Source organism: Acomys minous (genome assembly GCF_964271855.1).
Source record: "Acomys minous genome assembly, chromosome: 16".
Classification (NCBI taxonomy): domain Eukaryota; kingdom Metazoa; phylum Chordata; class Mammalia; order Rodentia; family Muridae; genus Acomys; species Acomys minous.
Genome location: NC_140498.1, coordinates 49,891,117 through 49,913,923, shown reverse-complemented (window position 1 = coordinate 49,913,923; position 22,807 = coordinate 49,891,117). Strand labels below are relative to the sequence as shown.

General features: G+C 48.4%; 1 protein-coding gene across 2 annotated transcripts in view; it reads right to left on the bottom strand.

The window, feature by feature from the left end:
- SHISA9 (shisa family member 9) overlaps positions 1-15,636 on the bottom strand; it is a 292,272-nt gene extending 276,636 nt beyond the window's left edge. For both annotated transcript variants that reach the window (XM_084763176.1, XM_084763177.1), the window contains exons 1-2: positions 14,646-15,636; positions 423-550 (exon numbers count right to left, since the gene is read on the bottom strand). In XM_084763176.1, coding sequence (XP_084619302.1) covers positions 423-550; positions 14,646-15,331 — 814 coding nt within the window. In that variant the 5' untranslated portion in view covers positions 15,332-15,636. The remainder of the gene's footprint in view (positions 1-422; positions 551-14,645) is intronic.
- Positions 15,637-22,807: the final 7,171 nt, after the last annotated feature.

The window sequence follows — 22,807 nt, the reverse complement described above, 5'->3', positions numbered from 1 at the left end:
CTGTGTTCATTGAAAACAGCATGAAACCCAAAAGTAACAACTAGTCAACCTCAGAAGACAAATAAAGCAATGGATTATTGGTTAACCAATGACCCAGTCAAGACGCACTGATAGCTAACACAACCCAATCAACAGGAACCAATGAGACAGATTATTAAGAGATTAATAACCTAAATCAAAACATCCCATTGGCTAAGTAACACTCAACATGACCACCAAGTTAATAGATCAACAATGATAGAGCAATCAAGTCATCCAGAAGAGCCAATCAAGTGGACCACTATTTAACAGAAAACACAACCAAGCCACTGCTCGTGCCAAACTCAGCATCCACATGGAACAGAGAAGTCTTCTAACTCATCCTTGAGTTACCACCGCCATGCGAGCGTAGGGCTGGAAGTGGCCGGTGCACCCGTACTTACGGAGATTATTTATGGGGGTTCTTGTGTCCATGTTCTCATAATGCTGCACGTGGACGACAATGTTAAGGTCTCTCTCCATGTGGTCAGTGTTGCAGTGGCCCTGTGGCCTCATGACATCTGCAAGGGCTCTGGAGAAAGAAAGAACAGAATTCCGTTTATTCACAATACAGCCATGGAAACCTGTCGTGTGCCCAGCTCTGCGCAGACTGGACAAAGGACAAAGACATCCCTTCTAGAGAGTCACCATTCCAGTTAGGAACAGAACAGAGGAAAACACAGAAGCGAAAGATACAATGACTGTGACCAGAGGTTACACAGTCCCTCTACAAGCTGCTCACAGGCAAGGTCACCCACAGGATGGGGCTGCTGAGGTGGTCAGAGGTCACACAGTCACTTGCTGAAGGGGACAGATGGTAGGTCCACGCAGTGTGCTCCAGCCCAGAGACTGAGTTCTCTATGCCCAACACAGATGCCAACACTTCTCACTAGGCCGTGGTCCAGCATCAGTAAATACTCTAATCGCCAGGCTAACGTGGAAAACAATGGCACCCCTTACCTAAGCAAAAGTATAGACCTTCCTGTGGGTCTTACGAGGAGTATTACTCCTTTACAGAAAAGTAAGTAAAGGCTCAGAGAGGTGAGCTCACCTGCTCAAGGCTACACAGTCAGTGTACAGAACAAAAATGTCAACCAACCTTTTCATTTTACTGATATTTGCTGCCTTTTTAAGAGGATGGGATCGCAGCTCAACTGATATCGATGGCCTCCATGAGATGTAAGGTGTGTTTGTACTTAGAACAGAGCAGAGACAACTGTCAGATGCCATACCCTAAGGACAGGCACCACACCCTAAGGACAGACCCACCAACACACCTCCCTCTTTATTTACCCTGCATGACATGAACATATGTAGCACTGGAGTGTAATTCCATGTGAATCCCTCCACCGATTTGATCTTCAGGAACCTCCTTCTGTTTTCCCCTTTGTTCACGCACATGGAGCTAAGCAAGGGCTGACAGTCAGGTGATTTCATGCCCTGCAAAGCACAACAGATTTCTCCAGCCTTCTCAGTCCCGTATCTACTTACCTGCAGAAGTGCCTGTCTCCATCTGCAAGCCTAGCAAGATGGGAGAACCAACCAGCCCACAGTGGGTGCCAACTACAAGTATGGAGGGGTTCTGTGAAAACCAGTGGCCTCATCTCTGTAATTACGAGCGATTCCAGGAACCAACACGTCGATGAATGTCTTCATATGGATCTCCTCTTGGGACTCCTCCTGCAAGCCCTACCTCCATGTTTTAGGGGATACACCCGCACATGCTGAGCCTCGTGGACTCTCAGGACCCACGTCAGAGGAGGCAGACTGCTTCGGGGGTCCACACAGACCCCTCGGAGCTCAGCAGGGTCTCTCTGTCAAAGCCATCATAGCGGTGAGACTGCTAGCTAAAGGCTCACAGCAACATGAAACTTCCTAGATCCATCTGAACCCAGAGGATTAGCAAGCCCGCATCTGGGCATGTGTTTCTGAAAGCCCGCCCCATTTGCCAACTGTTTGCTCAGACTCAATCTTGAGTTTGTGCTAGAGCAACAGAGGCCTTGCATGAGGAGAGTGATTTGTGGTAGTAGGCTAAGGTAGGAACCACAGCCATGGAGAAGCCTGAAGGGAGAGAGAGAGAGACCCAGGACAGTAAAGCCAGCATCCTACAGGGGCCAGAGGACAGGATGGGATCCGTTAAAAGACAGGAGAATAACGACAGCTTGCACACATTTGTTCATTCAACAGATGTTTATTGTCTACAGGGTACCATGCATGACACGAGGCCCTGGGGATACAGCACTGCACAGGCTGAAAGAGGTCGTGGCCTTCCTGGAGCTTACATTCTATGGGAGAGAATAAAAATAAATATGTTAAATAAAAATAAGCAAGAGCTGAAATAAACAAAGAGCGATGCAGCCAACAGAGCCAGATGTTTATAACAACAGCCAAAAAGTAGAAACAGCCCAAATGTCCATCAGCCAGTAAACAGAATGCAGTGTAGAAAATGGAATATTACTCAGCCATGAAGAGGAAGAATAGAGCCCTGACACCAGCCCCAACGTGAACAAAACTTGAGAACTTTGCAGAGAAGGAAATCAGACAAAAGGCCTGAGTTATATGGCTTTGTTTATAGCAAATGTCTAGAATAGATAAATCCATAAAGAGAAAATACAGACATAGTTGTCAGAGGCTGTTGGGAGAGAGGGAGTGGAAATTGACTACTGACATAGGGAAGAATTGGGGGGAGCAGTTAGTGCTTCGTTAGATTTGGTGGCTCAGAAGTTAGAGAGATGGGAAGAGATATCAGGACATTTTATGAAGAGGTAAGACTTGTGTGAGCAGACATGGGCTGGTCATGAGATGCCATGGCTTGGATCTGGACTGCCCCTCAAAGATCCATATCAAAAGCTCAGTTTCCATCAATGACACTGTAGGTGATGCTGGGAACCCTAGGAGTTAGGGGTAGCTGGAGGTCTTCAGTCATTGGAGGCATGTCCTCAAAAATGCTGTGGGACTCGGCCACTTCCTCTCTCTCACTGTTTGCCCTTCTGGCCATGAAAAGGACAGCTGTGTTCTACCACATGCTCCTGCCAAGGCATGCTGCCTCACAACCAAGGTCAACAGTGCGTGCACTAAAACTGCCTAGACCAGAAGCCAAAATGACTCTTTGTGTAAGTTGATTAGCACAGATGTTTGTTGCAGTAACAGAGAGTTAGCTCACACACATGAAGAGGATGGAAAGAACATGTCAGGCAGAGCATACAGAAAAGTGCAGAGGCTCTGAGGCCAGAAAGACATTAGATATTTGAGGAATAGGCAAGCAAGCTAACAAAGCTGGAACCAAGCAAACAGAGGGGAGCATCACAAGGTATAGATTGTCATAACCCATTTTACAAGTAAGGAATTGCCCATATGAACTCTGCTCTTCACTGAAAGAGTGAGTGGAGTCTCACTCCTGAATGTCTGAAATCAAAGTTCATGCCCTTTCCTACCTCTGTGCAATAGGCATGGCCTGAACCTCAGGAAGGGTTTGGGGAGGGGGAGTTCTGAAACGGACAGGACCTTGCAAACCTAACTTGCCTTTTTCACTTCTAAACAGGCTCTTCATCCTGGGCGTCAAAGGATCGCTGAACTCCTCTGGAATTGAATGGAAAATTGGTTTGTGCCTTTTTCCCCCCCTTGAGCAAAGAAGCCATAACCTTCATCAACAGATTCCCCACAAGTTCACTCCCAAAGCACAAAAACAGTCAACTTTTCAGGGACAACCTTGAGCCTTGCTGGCACTGCCATCCACAGATCCCTAGGCAGCCTGAGTGCTGGGGATTCCAGTCTTTGAGTCACAAGACAACTGTGTCCCAGGACCATTGTTTCCAGGGTGGGCAGTGGAACCAAAATCTAGAAAGCTCCATGTTCTAGATGAAGACAAGCAACAGCTTGTTTGCCTCACTCTAGAAACAGAAGGAAGAAAAAAGAAAGAAAAGAAAAGAAATGGGATGGGATGGGATGGGAAAGGCAGTGTCGATGTATGACCTTTAGTCATTAAAATGAGAAAACAATTCATCTCTTATATGGATGCCACTGTCTGTACTGGATCCACACAGCAGATGGCAGGAGTCAGGGACTAAGTGTCAAAGGAGGCAACCAGAGACTAAAGGACCCTTCCTACAGTCATCCGTGTCCCACAGGAAGGTACATATTAAAGTATAAACTTTAAACAGCTGATCGTCGTGAAGCAGGCACGTGGCTAAATGAAGAATTCATCTCTACAAAAACCACCAGCTGAAGGCAGGGCTGCTAGGTAGGCCAGGTGTGCTGGGTCACATCTGTAAGCCAGCGATGGGAATTCCTGCTGACGCAGGAGTTTGGTAAGTTTGAAGCTATCCTTGGGTTACATGGGGGAGTTCAAGACCAGCCCTAGGCTACACCATGAGCCTCCTACAAGAAACAGAACGGGGGGTGGGGGAAGGGAAACAAGAGATAGAGATGAAGTAGAGATGGAGATGAGATTAAAGAAATTGGAGATAGAAATGGAGGTGGAGGAATGGAGGGGATGGAGGTGATGGAGATGGAGGAATGAGGAGATGGAGATAGAGATGAGATGGAGGACATGGAGATGAGATTAGATAAAGGAATGGAGGAGAGATGGAGCTAGAGATGGAGATGATGGAGAAGATGGAGGCAGAGATAGAGAAATGGAGGAGAGGGAGCTAGAGATGGAAATGGAGGAGATGGAGGAATGGAGGAGATGAGGATGGAGGAGGTGGTGTTAGAGATGGAGAAGGAGGAATGAAGGAGGTGAGGTGGAGGAGGTGGAGCTGGAGATAATGGAGAAGATGGAGATGGAGAAATGGAGGAGAGGGAGCTAAAGATGGAAATGGAAGAGGTGGAGATATAGATGGAGATGGAGGACTGAAGAAGATAGAGAAATGGAGGAGGTGGAGATGGAAGAGATGGAGATGATGAAGATGGAGAAGATGTGGGTGGAAGAGATGGGGACAGAGATGGAGAAGATGGTGGAAATGGAGACACAGGAGATAAAGATGGAGGAGATGGAGGAGGTGGAGCTGAGGGAGATGGAAATAGAGGAGATGGAGGAACGAAGGAATGGAGATATGGATGAAGATAAAGTTGAAAAAGACAGAGATGAAGGAGATGAGATGGAGGAGATGAAGATGAAGGAATAGAGGAAATGCAGATGATGGAGTTGAAAGAGATGAAGATGAGATAGAGGAGAAAAGATGAGGGAGGGAAAGAGAGATATAGAGGAGAGAGGAGGCAGAAGAGGAAAAATTAAAATGGGACTGGTCCACAGATACAAATAAAGTCATCCAAAAAGTAATCAAAGCTCAAGAAAAGAATATTCAAAGCGTGCATTTACTTGTGTATACAATGCCTTGGGACTGTAGTTAGTGGGATCAGGAAGACATCACAACTAACTACAGATTTCAAAGTAATGTTTATTTTCCCACCTTCTACACAGTCCAAAGATTTTCTTATGCATGCTTTGTAACACTCCGCATATTTGTTCATAGTTCCTGGCATATACTAATTACCAAAGTTGGTGTGTTATAGGGTGCATACTAAAAGAAATTTTAAGTAGAGATGTGTTGATACTTGTAATGAATTAGAGGGAAGAACCTTTTATTTATTACAGACAAAATGAACCAACATTTAAGGGTTTGACAAATGGTGTCTTTTTGGCTTCAGTGTGCCTGTAGAGAAATAAGACTGTCTGGAAATCTTGTTAAAATACAGATTCTGGTTCAATAACCAAGATAGGGCCTAAAATTTTGCCCAAGCTGCCAGGTAATGTCCATACTCCTGGTCCATAAACCAGTAATGAACATCAAGACACTACCACTACTGATGCTATAAGCTCTTTAATAATCAGCCACGTTGTGCCCAGATGTTTGATTAGTTTTCTGTGTGTTTCTGAGTGCTTTGGGATGAATTGGTAAACTGAGGAAGTTAGATTTCCCACTGTAATGTGGGTAGGCCATATTCAGACATTTGAGGGACTGAGTAACGTAAGAGATGGATCCTTCCCCAGCTAAGAGAATTCTCCTGCCAGGTGGCTGGGAGAAGCGAGTATTGGTCCTTCTTGGATCTGTGGAATCCTCTCTGCCAGCCTCGGGCTTGACCTGAGATAGCAGCTTGGCAAATTTTGGACTTGATAGGTCCATACATTAAATCTTTGATGTGTTAATTTTACTGTTTAATTCTTCTTTGGGTCCCTCACAGAAGCAGCTATGCTTAGATTTCTTTGCCTCCCCACCCCTGCTATACACACTCTCTTTAATGCAGTTCACAACAACTGTGTTGAAATATTATCTTTGAGGCTGAAAAATCATTGAACATTGGAAATTTCACAAGCTTCAACCTAATATCAATTTTCATGTGCATTTCATTGTGTGTTACCCATCCCTCCAATATGTAACTAAGAGCTCTCTGAGGGAAAGAATTGCAACTGCATCTGTCACTACTCTCTCATAGTTATAGCTCAGTGCTGGCCATAAAGTAGATATTCAATAAGTATCCATTAGATAGATGGAGGATGGATGGATGGATGAATGAATGAATAGATGGAGGGAGGAAGGGAGAGGGAGAGATAAATGAATGGATGGATATATGGATGGATGAATAGATAATGAATAGATGAATTAATGAGTGAATGAATGAATGGGAGATGGGTGGGTGAATGGATGGATGGATAGATAGATGATGGATAGATGAATGAATGGATGATGGATGGATGGATGGATGGATGGCTGATGGATGGAGAGATAAGTGAATGGGTGGGTAGATTGATGGATGGATAGATGGATGAATAAATAATGAATGAACAATGAATGATGAGTCAGTGAGCGAACGAATGGATAGATGAATGGATAAATGGGTAGGTGGGTGGGTGGATAGATTAATGAATGAGTGGGTGGGTAGATGGATGGATGAATAGATAATGAATAGATAAATGAATGAGTGAATGAATGGCTTAATGAATAAATGAGTGAAAGAATGGGTAGGTGGGTGGGTGGATGGACAGATGGATAGATGATGGATGGATGGATGGATGGATGGAGGATGATAGATGGAGAGATAAATCAATTGGTAGGTAGATGGATGGATGGATAAATGAATGAATGAATGAATTAGTGAATGAATGAATGAATAAATGGGTAGGAAGGTGTGTGGATGGATGAATGAATGGGTGGGTGGGTGGATGGATGGAGAGATAAATGAATGGGTAGGTAGATGAATAGATGGATGGATGGATGGATGAATAATAATGAATAGATGAGTGAATGAGTAAATGACTGAATAGATGAACTGATAAGTGGGTAGGTGGAGAGATGGATGGGTAGATGGATGGATGGGGTGGGTTATGCCATGTAAAACAGAATGCCAGAAACAGAACTCTCTATATTAGGAACTCAAGACACTGCCATGGAATATTTGCTCGGGCACCCCTTACCATGAATGATAATGGAAAGAGACAGATGATAAACCAATCAACCGATAAATCAATAACTTATTTTGAGACCATGCTACAAAAGGAAGAAAACAACACTGAGCACTAAGCTGGGGTGTGAGGAGAAGTGGGGAAGTAAGCATGAGAGGACAGAGGAGCTTCCTGGAGAAGGCAACACTAAAGCAGAGACCTAAAGGGCGAGGAGTAGCCATTTCAGCTCTAATGGAAGAGGACTTAGCCAAAGACACAGCTCCAGGATGGGAATGAGTATGGCCTGTCTGGGGGACACAGAAAGCAAATATAAGGTGCCAATATTTCCAAACAGAAAGCCAAGTCCCAGGACCTGGCCCGGAAGCCCCCAGGGTCTACCTGTGTCTGGAGACGTGTGTTCTTTGCTTGTTTGTTCTTGGTTTATATGTTTTGCTTTGAGTCGGGGGTCTCATACATTAGAGGCTAGCCTCAAATTCCCTATGTAGCTGAGTATGACCTTGAACTGTTGAGTGTCCTGCCACCCCACCCCAACTGCAGAGCTGGGAGTATAGGTGTACACCAGCATGCCTGGCTTTATGCAGTGGTGGGACTCAAACCCAGGGCTTCATGCATGCTAGGCAAGTACTCTACCAACCAAGCCACATTCCAAGTTCATGTCCCAAGTTTGAGACACATCAGTGGGCTTCCTGAGCATCATCTCTTGCACAAGAGATTTCATTCCCTGTTTAGAACACGAGGACGACGGTCACAATTAGAATGGTGGTTTACACCAGTGCAAACAAATATCAATCAAATGTGCAATCGAACTGTGCACATTTAACTGTGAGTTATGTTTCCACGAAGGTGATTTAGGTTCCCAAAGAGAAGCAAACATGACCCCCCCCCCGCCAATAAAAATAGATACTTCCTGTGGTCAACACACACATGGGATTCCCCAGCTTGGGAAGCTTCAAAATAACCACAAATATGCAGAAAGATGGGTAGGTAGGAGGCGAGCTGGAAGACCACAGGAAGGCCAGTGGAAGGGGGCATTTGCCACTTGATGCCATGTCTTTGCAAAGGATTACAGCTCTTCTGACACATTTTTTTAAAATCACACAGAACACTGCTATGCTATTTGCCCACATGGATTTTTTTTTTCTGGCTTCGATTTTTTATTCTGTTTGAAGGTAGGAAAAATAACACGTGTTTCCTACTGGCTTCCAGTGGAGAGAGCTTCAAATGTATGCTTCTGCCCTCTAGGTTGCTTCCCTGATGTTTGCACCCAGAAGTCTAACCCCACCAGGGCAGGTCCATAAAACATTCCTAGACTTGGTCCCACAGGGACTCAGAACAGGCCCTGGTGCACACTGCTGTTTGCAGGGTACTGAGCATTTCTTTGGGAATCGGAGAAGACTAGGGATCCTATGGGTCCTTACTTCAGTGCTGTACAGACTAGTAGCCAAGGGCCTGCCCGCTGCTTCAGACTGCCTGGGTTTGAAGTCAGACTCCTCTAGCTCCCTGTGTGCTTGTTCGTCCTCTTGGAAAGCAGTCTGTGCCTCCGTTAAAAAAAAAAAAAAAAAAAAAAAAAAAAAAAAACCGGCAGACTGTCATAGAAGCTACCTTGTGGGGGAGGGGTGTGAAATTAAATGAGAATTTACACATAAGCTTGTGGCAAAATTGCAAATCTAACTCGGGTTCTTCGACATCCCCCAGACAGCACTTTGCAGTACATTTAATCTAGTCATACCCGAGCCACCCTTCCTGTTCAGAGCCTGCCAGCTCCTCCTGATCAAAGAGAAATGCAAATCCGGAGAGGTTAGATCTGGCCACTGCCACAGGGTACAGTGTACAGACTAGGCACTGAGGTCCGAGCTGCAATGTCACCCCTTCAGTGGACAGGAGGAAGAATTTCCAGTAAGAAGGATGCTGGGTAGGGACTCCAGACAGGCTCTATAGTAATCACTTTCCAAGGCACTGAATTCCCAACCTGCAGATAGGAACTGAAGTGGAAGAGAAGCGAAGTAGCCTTCCCAAGGTCACCCGAATATTAAGAGATTTTACTAGATCTACTGTGCAGTCCACGCAACTCGTCCGACTCTCCAGGGTCGACAGGCGGCGTAATGAGCTGGGAGGGCAGTGGATGAGTAAGATAAAACCACAAGCTCTCTAAAGGGGATGGCCACCACCCAGCCACCACCAGTAGCTGCCTGTGAAAACTGCAGGTGTCGCCAGACCTCCCAAATTGGCCAGAGGAATTCGAAATTGGAATTCTCTGAGAAATCCAGTTTTGCAGTCCTAGCTACTGACTTGAAGTTGGTTTTAAAATAGCGTGGATATCAAGGGTAGAAGAGATTGCACAGCTAGATACAACAACACAGCGTTGCCGGGCCCAGACCTAAAGCCAAGCTCTGAAGGGCGTTTGGGGTGTGAGGATACCTTAATATGACTGGACATAGAATGACAGTGTGGCATTTTTGTTCTAAGTTGTGGTCATGGAATTATATTGTGTGTATGGGGGTGGGAGGGTGGATTCTTAGGAGACCAGTGCTGCAAGCGTTTGAGAAATGAATGCTGTGTCTGCAACTTATTTCCAGATAGTTCAGCTGGAGAGAGATGTGGGGTGGGATGGAGGAACGCAAAGAAGGAAGAGCAGGAGGGAGGCAAGAGAGAAGAGGGGAGGGAGGGAGGGAGGGAGGGAGGGAGGGAGGCAAGAGAGAAGAGGGGAGGGAGGGAGGGAGGGAGGCAAGAGAGAAGAGGGGAGGGAGGGAGGGAGGGAGGGAGGGAGGGAGGGAGGAAGAAAGGAAAGAAGGAAGGAACGAAGGAACGATGGAACAGAAAGGTGAAAGGAGGGAGAAAGAGGGCAAAAGAAATAGAAAGAAAGCATAAAATGAAGCAAATTTGATGAAACTATAAAGCTAGTTTAATTAAGATTAGTGGTTCTCTGTAGGGAGATTTTACTCCTTGGGGACAACTGATTGTCTAGTGACATTTTCTACTATCCTGGAAGGTGTGGGTAGAGGTCAAAGATGCTGCAAGACACACTACAGTGTGCAAGGCAGCCCCCAGCACAGGAGCCACTAAGGCACACTACAGTGTGCAAGGCAGTTCCCAGCACAGGAGCCACTAAGACACACTACAGTGTGCAAGGCAGCCCCCAGCACAGGAGCCACTAAGGCACACTACAGTGTGCAAGGCAGTTCCCAGCACAGGAGCCACTAAGGCACACTACAGTGTGCAAGGCAGCCCCCAGCACAGGAGCCACTATGCAGCCCTGAGTGTAAACAGTGCCACGGATGGCAGGCAAAGGGCATCCTGCAGTTCACTGCATTCCCTTCAAGGCTTTTTCACATTTAAATTTTTCTCCCAGTGGAGACTTATGGTGGCACACACTCATAAAACCATTCCCTGGGAGCCTGAGGTAAGAAGAGCATGAGTTGGAGGCCAGCCTGGGCCATACACTCAGACTATATCTCAAAAACATTACCCGGAAAACTTTTAAGATACATAAATAGTAACACCATGCAAAAGCGAAAGCTATGTATCCAGGAGCTTTGATGGTCGTGGTTAGCCATCACTGCAGTCACTCCTTCCGGTCAAAGGGGACTGCTGTGGCTACCGCCATGATGCTGCACTGGTGTTTCTACAGTTCTCATTCTCTTTCTGTCCTCCTCCCCCTCTATAGTGTTGTACACTTACGGAGAGAGAGCGGTGCACTGGACTGTGGGGAACATGTGGAAGCCAGAGGTCAGTGTCTGAAGAACCCATTCTATTGGGGACAGAGCATTTCACAGAAGCTGGGGACTCACCAATTGGCTAGGCTTGCTAGGCAAGGAGCCCTGAGATCCACATATCTCCACTTCTAGCACTGGGGGGGAGGGGGGGAGGCTACAGGCATTCACTACAGTGCTTAGCTTTTTAATGTGAGAGCTGGGATTTGAACCTAGGTCTTCATGCTTGCACAGCAGGACTCTCCCCCACTGAGTCACCTCCCTAGTCCTTAGGAGATGGCATGGGTTCTCCCTGCCCCTCCTGGTGGCTGTCCTTTTGTTTCCTCTCCATCCTCCTCTGCCCGGAGGGAAGCAGGCCATATGCCAAGGACTCCAAACGTACATTCTGACATGTTGGGAGCCTCCGTTGGAAAACACAGGTTTCCTGGTCACTAGGATAAAGTGCGCAGAGGAACACTGCCACCTGTGTGTCCTTGACAAGGTGCTTCCCAGGCAAAGTGAGAACAAAACCCCCATTTCTGCATCTCTGAGCTCCGGATAAACACTAAGAGGCTGTGGCCGCAGGTTAACATCACCTGGGATGTGCCTCGCCTCAGAGCAGCCTCTTTGCTAAGCTTAGTGCTCTGGTCCCTGCTGGAGGATCTCTTAGCACCATCAGGCAAAAGCTAATAAGGCAGTTGCCACACTGGGCTCTGAATGATTAAGTACATAGCAGCATGTGATGCGTTCGGAGGACCTGGGGCAGCCTGGGTGCCACAGGAAGGTTATACAAGTGGAGAAAACAAGCTACAGAATGCTAAGAGTCACACTGCCCTCCGTTTTTCTCTTGAATTAAGCTCCTTCCTTTGTAAAAAAAAAAATATATTCCCAAACTCAAGGCCAATGTTTCTCCCGGATCTCAAATTCACTGAAAGAGGGTGCTGGGCCCACTTCAAACACACTGACTCGCAATCTCCACAGCAAGAACTTTTAAAAAATCTGCACCTTAGGAAGCTCCCCAAATTCTGAGGGTGGGCTTGAACACATCTGACTCAGGTAAAAGTGAGTTGGACCCAGCATTATATAATTTTCTTCTAATTGCGTGACTTTAAGCAAAAGCCACTTCACCTGTGCCGCGATTTTCTCCTATGTAAAGAGGGAATTAAAATAGCATCTGTGTCACAGGCTAGCTGTGAGAACTGAGTTAGTTTTCACACACACACACACACACACACACACACACACACACACACACACACACACACACACACCCTTCACAGTGCCTGGCACCCAGCCCTGAGCTCAGCAGGTGTTCATTCTTTCCCTTTCACAGTGTTCGGATGTGCATGAGAATCACCTAGAAAGCCTTGCCAGCCCAATGGTACTTGGCTCCCAACCCACATTCTAATTTAAAGTCAAAGGTGGGGCCCCCTCCCCCGGCAACCGGGACTTAGAGCAATACAGGTGGTCTCAAAGGGCAGCACGCTTGAAAAGCATGCCTAAGAAGCTGTCAGTGACACAATCCAGTCTTCTCCCAAGCAGGTCTCCGCATTCTAACACCCCTGGATGTTTACAGGGAGAGCCTGACTCGAGGCTCTGCCCCACCCCCCACCCCCCACCCCCAGCACTGGGCACTCCTGGATGCTACCTCCACACAGACAGACCTTGCCTAGAACCTGACAGAAAAACAGAAGTCAATGCCTCCAAAAGAGCTGCCTGAGAGGAGGGGTTAGGACAGGGAAGCGGGGTTCCCACTGAGGCCCTGGGTACCAGTGAAGAGCAGAGTTAAGGGAGCTTGAAGCTGAAGCATCAGTCTCTCCAATAGACCTGCAAACTCACCAGTTCCCAAGAAGGGAGTCTTGAGAACTTAGCAAAAAGGCATGGAGGAGATTTCAGTTAAGGTGTCAGCCAGGCAGCCTACCTGTCTCTGAATACTAGTTTCCTGCATGACAACACACTTGTCACAGACCTGCATCCGCTGTCACCCTCACCCTAACACCAACAGGAGACTTCGTGCCTGGACAGGGCTTTCCTAAAACGAGCCCACCTGGATAGGGCTTTTCTAAAGGGAACCCATGCAGGTGGAAAGCTTGAGTTAGGTGACAATGCACCTTCGGGGAGCAGGAGATAGGCTGGGCCAGTGTCTTATTCTTTTGGTTCAGGTTTCTTGAATGCCCTGGGTGTTTACTTTGTGCCTCCAAGAAATCACCATCTCACCTAGCCCAAATTGACCAGAACTTCCTCAACTCCCCCAACACACACACACACACACACACACACACACACACACACACACACACACACCATCCCTTATCTCTGGGAAAAAGAAAAGCTCATCGGATATCCTTCCTCAAATAGAAAATAATTACTAGTGAGGTGGTGATGTTCCTTCGCCTATTTTTGGTGGGTCTCTTTGTTCAGATTTTTAGGCATGTGCATGGATTGCGTGCACACACTCACGTGTGCGCTCACACACGCCCCTCCTAAGGGGGGGGGGACTGGTAGTGGATAGTGAAGAGAACATGGTACACAGTGACTTCAACGTCCAGACTCAAAGTCAGTTGGGCTTTTGCCTCAGCCATCCCGCCTTCAGGGGGCCACTGTAGTTCTCCTGGTATCTCTTGCCCAGACCTCCCACAAACCCCTCATCTCTCCCCTGGCTCCTGGGCTCAAGTCTACATCCTTCACCTCCAAAGTTACTGAGTTCTGGGAATCAATTTCGACACTTTGGGGGGAGGGGTTAAACAAAAAGGCAAATAGCTCCATTTAATCCCCAAATGCTTTCTCCATCTGCTGCGACTTTGTCAGTGTTGGGACTTGCATAATGAATAAAACAAGCGAAAGGCAAAGTTGACGAACCAAGGTGCTTCTCGAAGGGTGAAAGGGGGCCTTGGAGTCTAGTTGCAACCCAGGCAAGGCGCGCAGCGCTGTGATGGCTGCACCATAGGTAGAGATAGATGGTGAAGAAGAAAAGGAACAGGGGGGAAAAATGAGCTTCCTATCTAGAGCCCTCAAAGCTCTGGGGAAGCGCCGGCTCCCAGGAGGTTTTTGTTCTACCCCCCTCCGCACACTCTCCCTAACCTTTGCATCATTTTCGCTAGTGTACGAGTTTCCTCCCTTCCTCCACCACACACGCGCACGAGGACTCACACACGCGCCCCTGCCCCCACCCCCACCCCACCCCCTTTCGCCTGCCTCTGTTTACCTAGAGAGGAACATCTAGAATAAATGAATTCTCGTCTCAACAGCTAAGAGTTTGGAGACCCGGCTGTGTGTCTCAAGTCCCACTGCCATCTCTAATGAGGAGACAGCAGGTGGGCGAGGAAGAAGACCTTCCCCCTTTCACACTCAGAGACCACCCCCACCTGCGCTGAGTCCAAGTGCCTCTGCCCCATGCTGCAAGCGAAAGTTGTCCTCCTGGATGACAATCCACAATCGAAAACCTTGGGGTAAAGGGAACCACAGCCAGGGGATCCTGGGTATGGGAAGGAAAGGTAAGTGGACCCAGAGAGGAGGGCGAAGGGAAGGCAGCCCACCTGGACATGTGTTCCCTTTGGGGCCGGTGAGCTTTCTCCAGCCCCAGCTTGGTGAAGATGCCCACCAGCACCATGACAGCCACCACCCCGCAGATGATGTAGACGATCAGGTTGGTCTTGTCCTTGGTGGGGTCGTGCAGGGGGTCATCCTTACGCGCAGGGGGCTTGCCGGTGTTGAGCCAGAGCGGAGTGTCGTAGTTGGTACAGGTGCTCTGGTTCAGTCGCCGCTTCTTAAACGTGCAGCAGAACCGGAAGCCACAAGTCCCACAGCAAAAGATGAAGTCGCCCGAGCTGCAGTTGAACGGCGGGTCCCACTGGCCCATGACATCGAAGTAACCCCGACAGGAGTCCGGCGTGGGCGCCCGAGTCGGCGGTGCGTCCGAGCCCCCGACGCCCTCGCCGGCCTCTCCCGAGGCGGCCCCGGAGCGGTTGCCCCCTGTGAGCAGCAGCACGCCGCCCAGTTGCGCCAGCTGCCCGTGCCCAGCTCGCTCCTGCGCCCGGCACATACGAGCGCACAGCTCGGTGAGGAAGCAGCCGAGGAGCAGCCGGAGGACTCGGCGCATCGTGTCTCCCAGCCCGGGTTGGAGCGCTTGGCCGCCACTGGAGCCGCTGCCGCCGCCTCTGGACGCGCGGCCGAAGCTGCCGAGGCTGCTGCCGGGGGCTGCGGGCCGCCGCTGGCCGCACATGCAGGGAGGCGGCGCGGGGCGCTTGGTGGTCGGAGGCCACTGCGCTCGGCTCAGCCTGCGTTCGCCTCCAGCGCGCGGCGCGCCGAGGATGGGGGCCGGCCGGGGAGGAGCGCGCCGGGGCCGGGCGGGGACGGAGCAGAAGCGGGGGCCAGCGCGGGGTGCAGGTCCTGCGGGCCACCAAGAGAGGCGGGGGCGGAGAGCAGAGGAGAGTCGTTGTGTCCGTAACTCCCCTCCGCTCGCCGCCCGGGACTCGGTTCCCCACGTCCCCTCGCTCGCAGGTTGCTCTTCACCTCGCCAGCTCGCCAAGTGCGCTGGAGAGAGCGAAGCGACACTTGTGGAATGAAGGGAGGGCCAGAGGGAAGGAGGAGGGGGAAGAGGGCGGATAGAGGAGGAGCGGGAAGGGGGGCGGGCGCGAGCTCGAAAGGGGCGGGGGCGCGGAAAGAGGTGACTCGGGCGGGCGGGCGGGGGCGAGTTGGGGGCGTTTGGAGAATGCTCTAGTAGGAGCAGCTAGCTCCGCAGCCTCCAGGCTAGGAAGAACAGCTCAGATTTCCCGGCAGGTGGAGAGAACTGCGTCTGGGACCTCTGGCACCCTCTCGGGGAGAAAGGTGCGGCTCACCCCTAGCAAAGGCTCAGAGGTGGCTCCGCCCGCGGCTTTTTCCCCCTCAAGGGTGCGTGCGCAGTAACTGCGGTTGCAATCTGTCGATCATGCAAGGGGTGACTCTAGGAGAATCGGGACAGACTAGATGGCTTGATCACTCTAAGACACACTAAAAGCATCTTCTTCCACCTCCCTGGCGTGTGGGGATCGCTTTGCCTTTCCTGGGGATGAGCTTTCCTGCCTGGCGCAAGCCCGGGACAGAGAAGACAGAGGCTGAACTGGGAAGGTGGGTGAAGTATCAAGACCCTGGGCTGTGGTAAGCATCCCAGAAGAGGGGCTTGGGAACTCATTAAAGAAGCCTGAGCGTCTGGGAAGGTGACCTACGGACAAAGCCAAGGCTACGGCTCATCCTGGAAGGTTGAGCCTACGAACTCGCCTAGCCCCTAGGACCAGCAGCTTTCCGTCCCTTTTCGCCCCCGCAGCGTTCGCTGAGCTCCACAGGAGGGCACACCGCGGCGCCTCCTCTGCGCTGGCAGTTTTGGCGCAGCGCAAGGCCTGGGCACTCATCCTCAGCCACCGTGTCCTTCCTGCAGCGAGCGCGACAGTCTCCAGAGCAGGCTGTCACCTGTCCCCCCACGGAGCCCATACCCCGCCCCGCCCCCCATATCCTCACCGAGCTTGCTTCCTTGGCCCCCAGCATCTCTTCTCAGCCTTTCCAAAGCTGCTTGCTCTCCCTCACTTTCTCCTGGCGGATTCCTCTGAGCCCGCCATAGGCCCTCTCATTTCCCACTTCTTCCTGTCCTCTGCTTGAGTTTGATTTCAGCAGCTCGGAGAACAGGATTCACATCAAAGCCCCAATGCTAAATTTATATCCCAACACGCCCTGGCATTTTGTTTTTTAAACTGTATTAACTAAGTATGCTCTTCTTCGCGGTAGGCTGTCTGCCTCTATCTGCTTCAGCTGTAGGAATCTTTGGGGACATTTTCAAAGGACCAAGAAGTTGAGCCACGTGTAAAATGGTATCGTGGGAACCTCTTAATAGGAAAATTGTGGGAAGGCTTATTGGACTGTGTGGCAAGTTTTCTCTAAATCAAAGAGTTTGGCTAGGTTCCTGCTCCCTTTGACTAAACAAGATTTACAGATGAGCCCAAGGTTGCCACCTTGGTAGACCACATCTGGTCTTAAGCCAAGACTGACTGCTGAAGAGTGTACTCCCACCCATCCCCCACCCGGGAAACTGGTAAGAAGTGCTAACTCATTGGTTACCTCACAACAGGACCACGGAATAGGGTAGGAGGCACAGCTGTCATACTGGCAACCCACACTTGCCACCACCGTGTCCATCGCACAAACACAAGACTGGTGTAAGAGCTGACGCTGACGGCAGCTGACATTTATCTGTGGCTTTCAGCAGAGCCCCCTCAGCTTGCTTTTATTAAAAATCAATATCTACAGACAACTTGGGGGCTTGTGAAGGAAATCACTCAGCCCAGTGGCCCCGTTAGGCTTCAGCCTCTTAATTAACACTGTCTTCCCAAGAGCAAAGTGGAGAAACTGATTGCGCCTCGAGCCAACAAAAAAAGTTATGCAGGGTTAGTGTATGGAGTGAATGCTAGAATTGACGCTTGACCCAAGAAATCTGCTTCCAGAGCCAGTGGCCTGACTTGGCCACGTCCTCTAATGTGTGTGTGTGTGTGTGTGTGTGTGTATGTATATATGTGTGTATGTATATATGTGTGTGTATGTATGTATATGTGTTTGTGTATATATATATGTATGTGTATATATGTGTGTGTATGTATATGTGTTTGTGTATCTATATATGTGTATGTGTATATATATGTGTGTGTGTATATATGTGTGTATGTATGTATATGTGTTTGTGTATGTATATATGTGTATGTGTATGTGTATATATGTGTGTGTGTATATATATATTTGTGTGTATGTACGTATATGTGTTTGTGTATGTATATATGTGTATGTGTATATATGTGTGTATGTATGTATATGTGTTTGTGTATGTATATATGTGTATGTGTATGTGTATATATGTGTGTGTGTATATATATATTTGTGTGTATGTACGTATATGTGTTTGTGTATGTATATATGTGTATGTGTATATATGTATGTGTGTGTATGTATATATGTGTGTGTGTGTATGTATGTATATGTGTTTGTGTATCTATATATGTGTATGTATATATATGTGTGTGTGTATGTATATATGTGTGTGTATGTATGTATATGTGTGTGTATGTATATATGTGTGTGTATGTATGTATATGTGTGTGTGTATGTATATATGTGTATGTGTGTGTGTGTGTGTGTGTGTGTGTGTGTGTGTGTGTGTAATGACCAAAAGGGCCTTGATCATCTCTGTTCCCCAGCATATGGACAAAAAGTACTTATAAGCTATGTTAGCTAATTGTGAAAGTGTGAGGATCTGAGTGTAATCCCTAGAGCCTATCTGAGAAAGCAGATCATAGAGCATGTGCCTGCAATCCCTGGACGCGCTGGCCTGCTGACCTAAGCCACTGTGGATCGCCACGCAAGGGGAGGGGCTGCAGGGACAGCTGAGCACTTATATCCAATGTCTCTTGGTCACCTACAGCCCCAGTGCCGGCGTATGTGATACTCTCTTGCCTCCACAGGAACCTGCATGCACTTGGTACACATAAATTCACAGAAACAAACACATAAGAAGATAAATCTTTTTAAAAATTAGGGTGTTGAGGAGTAACACCTGAGGTTGTCATTTTGGCCTCAATATGCACTGGTGCACACGCTTGTGCACACCTGCACCCACAGGAATACACACACATATAGAGCACATCAATACACATACACACACACACACTGGGGTGGGGGAGACAGAAAGAGATTCATAAGAAATCACTCTGTCTTGGACAAAAAGAGAAAAGGAGTACTCAAAACCATGAGTTGTAGAGTGTCTACCGTCATGACTTCCCTCGGGTTGGGAGAGGTCTATGCTCGGGCTTGGGAAACAACCTTCCAGCACGCTTCCTAGGACCCAAGAAGCTGTGAGCCCTGTGCAGCAAGTGGCAAAGCCGAGGCTGGGATAAGCTGCCCAGCTACTGATGCCTTCTGCCATCTCCAGGCCAGCTCGTCGCCTCCTCGCCAAGGAGCACCAGTATCAGAGAACCCTTTACAGTGAGTGACCTCATAGAAAAGCAGCCCCCCCCACTTCACTCTCTGTCTCTCTCTCTGTCTCTCTCTCTCTCTCTGTCTCTCTGTCTCTCTCTCTCTGTCTCTGTCTGTCTCTGTCTCTCTCTCTCTGTCTCTCTCTGTCTCTCTGTCTCTCTGTCTGTCTGTCTCTCTCTCTCTCTCTCTCTCTCTCTCTCTCTCTCTCTCTCACACACACACACACACACACACACACACACACACACACACACACTATCGCAAGATTTGGGGGATTTAAGAGACTTTGAAACATGATTTTGAAATAGCTTAGACAAAATCTGGACAGGGCAGTCCACTTCAGTATCTGCCTTTGATCTCAGCACAAGTCACTGTCCTCAAGACTTTTGACTCTCTGGCTGCTGCGGCTCCTAGCTTTAATTAACAGAGACTGCCCCCTGTTTGCAGCCAGAAAACTGCAGGAGCCGTACTTCAGCAGGAAGCTGACTGAAATCAGTCCTGTCTTCCTTTGTCCTGGAAGAGCCCTCGCCTTCCCGGGAGCTTTCCCTGGCTCTGTCCCCTTCCTATCCGCAGTGGCTGTGGTTGTGCTTGCTGAGGTTGCCCCAGCCCATGTGCCAAGCCTTTGAAAAATGTTTGGGAAAATCACTTTTGTTCTTTTCACGCTTCAAAGTGGGGGGGGGGGGGGTGCCCATTTTCTCCGGTCATATCAAGTTAACAAATATAGCTACTACCTCTTGATAAGGGTATGACTGGTTGACACACATGGATAAAAGGACATTTCTTCTAAGGTTTCTATTTTGGCGGTGGGGCAGGGGGTGGGGTGGGGGGCAAGGTCAGTTTATAAAGTTGCTCACTGAAACACCTGGCTAGTTTGTTGACAAGGAAAAATCATAAGGAATCTCTTCCCCAAACCGTTACAGAAACAGCTCCACATGAACACACCACAAGGAAAAGCGTAGCCCTTTATGAAGCTTTTATTTTATATTGAAGAGATGAAGATGGTGCTATAGTTTTACAGTACATGCCCTTTTAGTACCTAAAGGAAAATCTCCTTTGCTTTGGCATCAATTATTCAGGCTGTGGTACCTACAGAAGCAAGCATGCAATTGTACCAACTAACAATTAAGGAAGGGGACCAATGAAAGGAAGGGTGGGGCTGCCGAGGACTACCTTGAAACCAGTGCTCATAAACCCTGCAACAAATTAAATTATGTGCACTGTGGCCCTTGCCTGAATGGGTTGTTTGTTAATCTTCCTCATCAGGTGGCTTTTAAGGTTTCAAAGAGGTTTCCAAGCAACGGTTAGCCTTGGGGGGCAGTGGGGGGGGGGGGGAGGGATGACACAGAAGCAAATTGTACCAAGCCTTGCCTGCTTCCAGAAACACATATTTGATGGCTTTTAGAAGCATCACAGAACTGAAGTGGGCCAATAACGTGGTTCCCCAGCACTGCTGGTGGTACCCCTCCACAGATGTTTCACTTGTCAATAGTGTCTTATTTGGTTCAATACGCATTAGGAAAAAAAATGCACACCCTCCAAATGAAAAGTGTAGGCAAAAGTGTTAACAATGAGGTTGATTCTTTTAAATTCACTAATGTAAAGTCAATTTAAGAAAAAAATAAACACAGTGTAGAATTTCAAACAAAGAAAAGGAAATGGGTATTGAAACCTGAAGCTAAAGAGGGGGTACTTCAATTTCAGACTGATTTCCCTGTTCTCAGCACTATTGTCATTTGGGGGTGGGCACGCCTGTGTCATGAGGGCATCTATGTACCAGGGGACACTTGGCAGTAAGCTTAACCCTCACTCACTAGATGCCAACACTACACTGTGCCTTCACCCCATAGTAACAATGATGGACATTGCCAAATGTCAGCTGGGGGGTCAGAGGTAAAGACCATGATCGTGGTGTTGTGCTTATGTTTAGATCCCAGCTCTTTCCAGCTTGAAGCCTTTGGAAATTAGAAGTGATTTGTGTGGGGGCCAAGGAGAAAAGGTTCCATTTGTAGGCCAGGCCGGTGCTAAGCTACTGCCTTCAAGGTGCTCACTCTCTTCAGGCATTGGTTTTCTACCAGACAGGGACAATGGTGCCTCTGTAAGCCAGGGGTGGTGGCACATGCCTGCAATCTGAACAGTCTGTAGGCCAAAGCAGGACCATGAGGTCAGGGCCATTCTGGACTATATAAAAAAGAGAAAAGAAAAGGAAAACAGAATGATATCTCTCTCCAAGAATATGCAGACCCTAGAAGCGTCATGCGATGCTAAGATCAGTGCGTTGGGCCCTTTAACGTGTAAGGGCTGCAAGTGTCTCAGCCACATGGAACTCAAGGAGTGGAGACTGGTCCTTTCCTCCCAGCACCACGCAGTCTCTCAAGGCCAGGCATACTTCCTGAGGTGGGGCCTCTGTGCTCAAACAGACCCCACATTTCGTTTGAGGTCCTGCAGCTGCCTTCTTAAAGATCAAGTGATGGCAGGGTGTACCTGGCTTTAAACCCTTTAAACCTCCTGTCTGCCTCAGCCTCCCAAGGGCTGGGGTTGCGTGGGTGCGTTAACATGCCCAGCTTCAGGTGGATTTGGAACAGAAGGCTCTACACTTTCATTTTGCGCTGGGCACAACTGCATGGCTGAACCCAAGCATAAATGGGGGTCAGGTTTATAGGCCCATAAAAAAGAGCACATGGGGAGGAGAGTTGGCAAGAGCCAGAATATTAATAAAACCTGACATGATGAAACCCATTACTTTGTATGCTGGTTTTTAAAAAAACAGAACAAAACTTTTTTTTAGCTCTGGTAGAGAGGAGGGGGGCCTTCTCAGGGCTGGTGACATTGGGGCAGCTATCAGTTAATGTATGTCAGCATCCTCGGGAGCACAGCAAGACCCACTGCAGTAGGTACAAGCCCAAAGCACAACGCTGCTGTGTGCGGAGATCTGCACTGGTCCTAAAAGACAGAGGCGAGTCTGATGAGATGTGCTCAGTAAGCATCCGCCTTGGGCTGCTGCACACTGCACTCATGCTACAGGTCAAGGTCTGTGGAAGGTATCAGAAATTAGTGCTGTGTTTATCAGTGCTGGTATAAAGGTGCTTTTTTAAAAAATTCTTTTCATGTGCAGGGATGAACACCCATGTGTGTGCAGGTGTCAACATCAAAGTGTGTGCATATATGAATATCTGTATGTGTGCAGGTGTGAACATACATTTGTGCGTGTGCATGAAGAGGCCAGAGGACAGCCTCAGATATCATTTTCCAAGTGTTGTTAATCTTCTTCGAATTGTTCTCCCTGTCCCTCTCCCTCTCCCCCTCCCCCTTCCCCTCTCCCCTTCTTCCTTTCCTCCCCCCATCTCTTTCTCTGCATGTGTGTGTATGTGTGTGTGTCTGTCTGTCTGTCTTTCATGGGGACCTGGGCCTCATGAATTAGACTAGGCTAGCAAACCTAGCCTTTTAAAAAAAATAACTTAGCTGGCAGTGGTGGCAAACACTTTTAATCCCAGCACTCAGGAGGCAAAAGCAAGGTGGATCTCTATGAGTTCAAGGCCAACCTGGCTTACAGTCAAGGCTACACAAAGAAACCCTATCTCGAGAAAAAAAAATATACTGACATGGAAATATTAGTAAAGCTGTTAAAGTATCGAAGTAATTATATGAATGATTTAAGTCCCTCCAAACTGTTCCATGAAGCCAAAATGGGTTTTGGGATCATTGAAATAAT